At 39.8% G+C, this 8,258-nt stretch overlaps 1 protein-coding gene across 2 annotated transcripts; it reads left to right on the plus strand.

Annotated features, from left to right (window-relative positions):
• Positions 1–1,001: 1,001 nt before the first annotated feature.
• TSN (translin) lies at positions 1,002–7,994 on the plus strand. Of its 2 annotated transcripts, XM_028101355.2 has the most exons (6): positions 1,002–1,192; positions 2,375–2,468; positions 3,455–3,551; positions 5,295–5,410; positions 6,302–6,381; positions 7,164–7,994. In XM_028101355.2, the coding sequence occupies exons 1-6, from the start codon at positions 1,127–1,129 to the stop codon at positions 7,395–7,397; spliced, it is 687 nt and encodes a 228-aa protein (XP_027957156.1). In that variant the 5' UTR covers positions 1,002–1,126; the 3' UTR covers positions 7,398–7,994. The 2 variants fall into 2 exon arrangements, with proteins under 2 accessions (XP_027957156.1, XP_027957157.1); XM_028101356.2 differs by lacking the exon at positions 6,302–6,381 and having other exon boundaries at positions 7,164–7,325.
• Positions 7,995–8,258: the final 264 nt, after the last annotated feature.

Genomic DNA, 8,258 nt, shown 5'->3' on the forward strand with positions numbered 1-8,258 from the left:
CCTTAGACGCAATAGTTAACGTAAACCAAGAATAGCATCGTTTGTCAAGAACAATAGAAGTAGTCATCACCGTGTAACCAAAAGCGGCCTAGCCCTTAGCCTGTTAGTATAAATTAACATTTTTTTTTCCTTTTATCAAAGTCATGTGGTGCCCCTCCCCAAACCAAACAATTCCTTGCTTTCACCCCGCAGGCGGGACACTTTTTTGGCTATTGCTGGAGTCTTTGCTCACCGAATTTCAATTCTTTGATCTCAAACGCTCATTTGGCTCTCATAGTATCTATTTAAAGGTTGACAGAACGCACACATACACATTTCTATTTGTAGGGTAGATGTACGGAGTAATACGACTGCAAGGACAAGAAATCATTACAGCGCTTGCCTCAAGGGGAATTGGGTTAAGGTTGTTAGTTGAGTGGAAGAGAAACTTCCCACCACACACGCTTAAAAAATTCATATAATTTAAATAGATTATAGTCATACAGGGAAAACGTTAAAAAAATTTCGCTCGCAATCCATCCCCTACTCTCACGGTCCTACACACTTTTATTTCCCGTGTGCTTTTTGCAAATATGAATGCAGTTTTTCCTGTTTCTTCACGAAAATTGCAATCTCGCTACAGTTTTCTGCACCTGGGTTTTCACGCACACTCTTCAGCATTGAACCATTTCTCGCCCTCACTTCCCAATCAGCATAACACAAATACGTAAGCTAAGAGCTGCGCTCGCTCGCACCACCTCCAAGCCCGCCCCGCCCCCGCAGGCCCACGTGCCCCGAGGGACCCTCCGCCCCACTTCGCGGGCTGTTCCCCGCAATGCCTGTCCGAAAAGTCCTCAGCTGGAAGCCCCACCCACTCCTTTCTGCCCCGCTCTCTGGGCACGTGCGTCGGCTCCGGGATAGCGCTCCGGAAACGGCGGGCGGCACATCAGGCAGCACGGCAGACAGCCCGGTATTCTGCGCGCCGCGGACCTCGGAGGGCCCCAGCGACGTCCGTAGCGCAGGGCCCGGTGGACGCGGCGGCGGCGGCGGCAGCGGCGGGCGTTGCGACTGACTGCGCTGGTTGTCTCTGAAACGCTCTTCCGCGGCCACACTCGCCGCACTGGCTGATTGTTGTGCAGCCGGCGCCATGTCTGTGAGCGAGATCTTCGTGGAGCTGCAGGGCTTTTTGGCTGCCGAGCAGGACATCCGAGAGGCGAGCCCCCTCTCTTCCCCTCCCCTTTCCCATTCCTTGCTTGCTGGGCCACATCGTTCGGCCCTCCTCTGTCGCTCTGTCTCGAGCGGTGGGGAAGCCTCCGGGGGTGGGTTGCTTCCCCACTTATTTCAGCTTAGGGCATGTTCCTCCCCCACCCGCGATTCTGCTACCTGGTCCTGATTCTGTGTTCAAGTCTCGGCTCCTCAGCATCGCCAATCTCGTTTGAGTGTCAGTCTTTCTCCTTTTTGGCGCTTGTTTCTACTGAAGGCTCTGCGCTTGGACTCAAGACAACACGCGTCTCACGTGTTTGTTGTTTTCTTAAGAGCACGTGTGGCCTCTTCTCTTTAAAACTCTCCTGTGGCTTCTTATTCCACATAGAATATTAATCTGGGCTCTGCTGTGGCCCACAGGTGTCTCCTCCCCTAACCTCATCTCATTTTACGCCATCTTCCGTTGTGTATTATGTTCAGTTAACTTCTCTTTTATTCCTCTAGTTCCGCAGATAGTTTCTTGCCTCAGGACTTATACACGTACTGTCTGCGTTTCCTGGAATTCGCATCTTTCCTTTCTTTTCCTGGTTATCTCGTATTCGTATCCTTGATCTCACAGTCTGAATGATCCTTTTCCTGTCGTGTTTTTTAGTAGCGCATTCACATTAAAAACATTTGTGCGATCCGTATTTTTTTAAACGCCTGTCTCCCCCCATTATGCTCTAAACTGCGAGATGGAAAGGACTGTCTAGTTGGGTACTCAGTATTTACACAATGCTTCGCACATAAGTATGCTCAGTGAATATTTGTAAAATGATTGAAAACTACCCAGTCTTTGTATTGCACTGCATTTTTCTTTTTACAAATTACATTCAGATACCTTATCTCTTTTAACATTTATAGTGTTTCAGTGGGATATTTGGATTGGGTGGCGATTATCCTTTGAAGGCTACGTGAGAGATTTCAGGCTTTTTAGTAACCTCTTGAAGCTCTCACAGAGGAAGGAAGTGGCAAAGTCAGGATTCAAACCTGGATATTTTCTGCACCGGTTCAGTCCTTGTAAAGATTGTCAGAGTTTTGAATGTGTGTGAAGGTGTCATAGATATTTAATCTATGCTATCTGGTTTATTTGGCTTGAGGTTCTGATAATAATTATGAGTTTATCTGTTACTTTGATTTTTAATCTCTCTAGGAAATCCGAAAAGTTGTACAGAGTTTAGAACAAACAGCTCGAGAGATCTTAACTCTACTGCAAGGGGTTCATCAGGGTGCTGGTTTTCAGGACAGTAAGTTCTTTTGATTTGAAGGTTTTTTTTAAGATCCAGTTTATCAGTCATTTAAAAGTTATTTAAAGAGTTAAATAATTTCCATTTAGAAAACATTTCAAGTCTGTGTCATTTTATTAAGAACAATGTCCCTCGTGTTCTGTGGTGAGTAAAAATTGGAGAAGTAGGTGAGTTGAGCATTTTATATGGTTACAGAATTCTGTGTGTTATGGTTGAGCTTCCACTTTCACAGAGTAACGTGATAACGTAATTATAATGTGGTAATTGTAATAGTTTTGTAGCTCTCTTGTGTATCTAGCTTTTATTTGGCTCTCTTCCTTTTAAACCCAATCTTTCATTCATTGAATATGGTTGAATATGCATTTGTAGGTAAATGGCCAGTGTAAAATGTTCCTAATGTGTTTACAGTCACCCCCTTGAATGGAGATCAGGTATGATAAGTTTAAACATGGAACCTTCATTGTAAGGTACAGCCAGCACAACTGAAAGAGCTGAAATATATTTTTAGTCAGAGAATGATACCATATTGTAATGTACAAGTGTCAGAGGCAAGTCATTTTTCTCAGTGGTATGGAATTGGTCACATTGAGAATATTTGATAAAGCTTCTTTTTGACCAAATATGGGAGCTAGAAGCTGTCCAAATAAGGCGTCCTGTAAGGACTGACTAGGAATAGCAGCTGGTACATGGTCCTTTAAGGATGACATAATTTAGGACAGCTTACTGACTTGTCTGCTAAAGTATTCCCTTGTAGCAAATTTTTGTCTGTTTTTCAGTGTTGGTAAATCAGTAGGGAAACTAAAGATGAAATTTTGAGAGCCAGGTTGAAAAGAAGAGATGCATACCCTGCATTTGGTCATGAGATTTTTTTTTTTTTAAAGTTGATTTATGTCCAGATAGACTGCATAGATTATTAAGGAAGAACTGTATTTGAAACTTGATAAATTTTTCATTATTATTATGTTTGATTATCTTTTTGTGATCAGTTCCAAAGAGGTGTTTGAAAGCTCGAGAACATTTTGGTACAGTAAAAACACATTTAACGTCTTTGAAGACCAAGTTCCCTGCTGAACAGTATTACAGGTTTGTAAGAAAAATAGCTTTGTTTTGTAATGTTAAGTAAAAGTAAAGGCAGGAGAAAAATTGTATATACTGAATGATTGCTTAGAACTAGGTAAAAACTTCTCTGTGTAAAAGAAACAATGAAAAAGAGTCGAACTATTAATAGTGGTGGTATTTTAATAGTGACAAACTTGGTGATTTCATTTTTTTCCTCCCTTTGAGAATTTTCCTAAGAAACATGTATAATTTTTGCAATGAAAAAGGGATGAAAACAAAAATATTCGTTGTATGAAGATCAATGAAAGATTATCTTTTTAGTATATTTAAGTTGTGAAATTGGGTGAACCATATCTATCTGTTAAAGTTATGGGATTAAGTGGCAGTATATACACGAATTGAGTATTATCTCAGAGTTTGAGTTTTATTGCCGAATAGTGTATTTAATGTTTTATGCTGTGTCTTGTTGACTCTATAGCATCATTAATTTTAAGAGTCACCATTATTTTATGTACCACTAGGGAAGAAAATTTGTTGCCAATCATAATTGTGAAATTTATAGATTGTAAAATGCATCCTAATTTCACAGATGTTAAACTAGACAAAGCTGCAGCTGGGTATTGATGAAATATGTGAATAAGAACCTAAAATCTTTACTTGTGTTTGTTTTCCTAGTGAAAAACATGTTTTCTAGTGAAAAAGATGTTCTACTAAGACATGTGGGCAAAAAACAACATGTATGTGGGAAGTGGATAATATAAATTTACAGGATAATTTAAGGCAGGGGTTGGCAAACTACCTGTGGCCTGCTGCTTCTGGAAGCTAAGAACTGCTTATATTTTAAAAGGTTGTTAAAACAAAAAACAAAGAACAAAAAACCCAAACCAAAAACACCCAAATAAAAATATGTGACGGAGACTGGAGGTGGTTCACAAAGCCTAAAATACTATCTGACCCTTCACAGAAAAGGTTTGCTGACCCCTGCTATAAGGTAATAATAGATGTATAGAGACGTTGAACAATAGAATTGACAGGATCTTGAGAGATCGTGTAGTTTGGAGGTCACACAGAGGCTGACCTCTGAGTGATTTGGCTCTTAGAAGGTTTTGTTTGACTTGAATTGTATTGAATATTTTTTTTGAATTTGCCATATTTGAAATTCAGGAGGCATAACACTTAATATTTGGGGTTATAAAATTTTCTATTCCTTTTTTTGTGTCTCTAGCTCAGTTTAATTGCAGTATCCTGAAAGTTATAAGTCTGTTGGTTTAGTGATTGCAAGTGGTAGTTACTTCATACATGTGTGAATCAGGATTTTCTTGATACGGCACACTCAAATCAAAATGTGAGAGTAAGTTAAGTGTTAGGCTGATGTACAGTTGCAGTTCTCATCAATCTGTACTTGCCAGTTTTAATTTTTCTGAGAGCAGTATCATTGTTCTTACTGATTAAACTTCTAAAATACAGTTGTTCTTGTCATCCCTAATCTTAAATTGTAAATATTTTTATATTCACTAAAGTTGGCTCATGTTTCTCATTTATTAAACTTCTCATAAGTAATTGTTATAAATTTGAACTTGTAAAACTTATACTGTCTCCATCTGATATATTTAAGTGTCATAGTCTTACACGTTTTATATGTTGGAGTTTCACATAGATTTGATTTGAAAAAGAGTTCTATTTCTAAAATGTTGGACTGCATTGTACTAAACTTATCTTTTTTAAGGCCCCTAATCCCTCAACCTAAATGAGCTTATATCCATGCAGATTTCATGAGCACTGGAGGTTTGTGTTGCAGCGTTTGGTCTTCTTGGCTGCATTTGTTGTGTACTTGGAATCAGAAACACTAGTGACTCGAGAAGCGGTTACAGAAATTCTTGGCAGTAAGTGTCTTCATTAGCATTGGTCTGCAGAATCAGGCATGGTAGCTTAATTTTTGGTTGGTGGGAGAGCTGCTGCGTGTACTTTCTATTTGTTAAATGAGAACTAAATGGGAAACTAATGACTTGGAAACACAAAACGTAAAAATATGTGGTGGCTTCGTTTTTGTACTCGAGTGTTTCTTTTAGTTTGTAAAATTTAGTTTTTAAGAAATCTAGGCCCACAGAAAGTTGAAAGAACAGTACAGTGAACACCTGTTTACACCGCACTTAGATTTTCTGCTTATTATTATTATTTTTAAAGATATTTTTTATTTATTTGACAGAGAGCACAAGTAGACAGAGCAGCAGGCAGAGGGAAAGGGAGAAGCAGGCTCTCTGCTGAGCAGGGAGCCTGATGTGGGGCTCGATCCCAGGACCCTGGGATCATGACCTGAGCCAAAGGCAGCCGCTTAAGCGACTGAACCACCCAGGCGCCCCTCTGCTTATTATTTTGCCGTATCTTTCGGTCTGTTCACTTTGTGTGCACGTGCGCGTATACCATTTGAAAACCACTTGTAGTATCACGGCTTCTTTAAATGCTGCAGCATGCATTGTCCAGAAACAAAGATATTCTCTGATACAGCTAGGTAATGTTCTTGGTGGTGTTACTTTTTTAGAGAAGAATGAAAGGAAAAATTGCAGGCTAAAGAGCTCAAAAATCCACAATGAGGCCTAGTTGCCAAAAGTTTGAATCCATTAAAAACACAATTGTAAAAGATTCTTTTTTTTCTTTTCTTTTTGTTGAGAGAAATTATATGTGTGCATTTATATATGTATATATAGTATTTTACATTTTTAGGTTCAGGTTCTGTTCACATCATGACTTTATTTTTACTTTGGTATATTTTTTAGTTGAGCCAGATCGGGAGAAAGGATTTCATCTGGATGTAGAAGATTATCTCTCAGGAGTTCTAATTCTTGCCAGTGAATTGGTAAGAAGTTTAGTGGTTTGCCATTTGCTTTTTTTTTTTTAATATTTTATTTTTAAGTAGGCTCCATGCCTGCCATGGGCTTGAACTCACGACCCCAAGACCAAGAGTCACATGCTCCACCAACTGAGCCAGCCAGGCGCCCCTGCCATTTGCTTTTTTGATCTTCCCACTTTGCTGTCAGTTTTTAAAATGGGTACAGTAATTCAGGAAGTCTTTTCTAAGCCCTCTGTTGACCACCAATTCGTCGTTGTACACTGTGTGTATGTTTTGCTAGTCATCAGAAAAAGGCCGGTTCAGACAGTGAGCTAGCTGTGCATACTTACCAATGTGTGAATTTTTAAAAGATGGTAATACTAATACCTCTTCCTTTTAAAGTATTGGCAAGAGGTGTATGTTCTCAGTAACTGTGTTAATACATATACTTGCTTTGGAGAACAATTTAACTGTATAACTATATATTATTTTTGCCCGTATTCTTTTAATGTCTCTCTGGAGAAATTGTCTTATGAAAATAATTCTAAAGAACAAAAAAGGCTGTTATAAAGGTGTCCACTGTAGTCTTTGTTCATATTGATGAAAGCTGTAGGCCAAACTCCCAACAGAAAGGGAATGATTTCTTGTCATGAAGTAATTTCGTAATATTAAACAGTTGTCAAAATGTAATTATTAAAGACCATGTAGAAAAGTTGAGTGGCCTTTGAGGGTCTTTTAGTTGTGATTGGGAGGAAGATGTGCTAAAGAGTCCTGTTGTGACATATCCGCGTTTGCCTTCCCTCGTGTAGTCGAGGCTGTCTGTCAACAGTGTGACTGCCGGAGACTATTCCCGGCCCCTCCACATCTCCACCTTCATCAATGAGCTGGATTCCGGCTTCCGCCTTCTCAACCTGAAAAACGACTCCCTGAGGAAGCGCTATGACGGCTTGAAGTACGATGTGAAGAAAGTAGAGGAGGTGGTCTATGATCTCTCCATCCGGGGCTTCAATAAGGAGACTGCGGCGGCTTGTGCAGAGAAATAGGAGGCTCTCCTGGTGCCTGGCCCTGCTGACCTCAGTGGTTGCCGGGGAGGGTGAGCCCAGCGCCTCTCAAGGTAGTTAGGATTGCCCCGCCCCGTTGCTAAACACCGCGCTTTATTTTCTTAACCAGTGTGTGGTGTAAGTATCAAAATTGAAACACTTTTTTGGGGGTAAAAAAGATAGCCTTTACAAGGACAGATTTTTCTTTGTTGTTTCAGTGAATTTGCTCTGTAATTCCGTGTATTTCAGTTCTGTCAAAAAGTGTAAATGTCAGTCTCTTGGTAAAGTCCTTTTTTTGCTTACCCTGATACTGTTGATGTACTGATTGAGAAGTTCATTGTCTTGTGTTTCTTCCAGAAGTGATCCTTGGTGTTTTCTATATCCAGATTAGCCATCCATACCCAGGTGTAGCCTGGATACGGTATAAAAGTAGGTAATTTAAAAGGATGGTTGCCAAGCAAATGACAACTTATTTTATATTTCCCTTCCTTATTTTAAGCCTCATGAGTAAATCAGATGTTGAAATTTTTGCAAGGGAGTTACAGCCCCAGGGTCTCTCTCACTGCCATCAAAATATAAAAGATGAAATTGCAAAGTCAAGTTCAATAGATTATTTTGGGACGTTTTTGTATTAGGGGATTGAGTAACATCTTATTGTTTAGCTCTGTTTACCAGATGGAGAGTAGGGCTTAGTGTTTTACAACACCTCTGTTTTCTGATGTTGCCTTAACATTCTGCTCTTGCAGCAACTTAAAAATCGTTTTCACACACATCTTGAACTAACACTTCATATGATATATTTTTAAGCTATGAAACCTTTTTCCTAGCAGCCAGCTAGACTGTCTGGTCTGAGACTGTAAAGCC

The sequence above is a fragment of the Eumetopias jubatus genome, unplaced genomic scaffold (assembly GCF_037043125.1).
Source record: "Eumetopias jubatus isolate StellerSeaLion01/CBP00866 unplaced genomic scaffold, mEumJub1_p1.0 scaffold_3, whole genome shotgun sequence".
Lineage (NCBI taxonomy): Eukaryota > Metazoa > Chordata > Mammalia > Carnivora > Otariidae > Eumetopias > Eumetopias jubatus.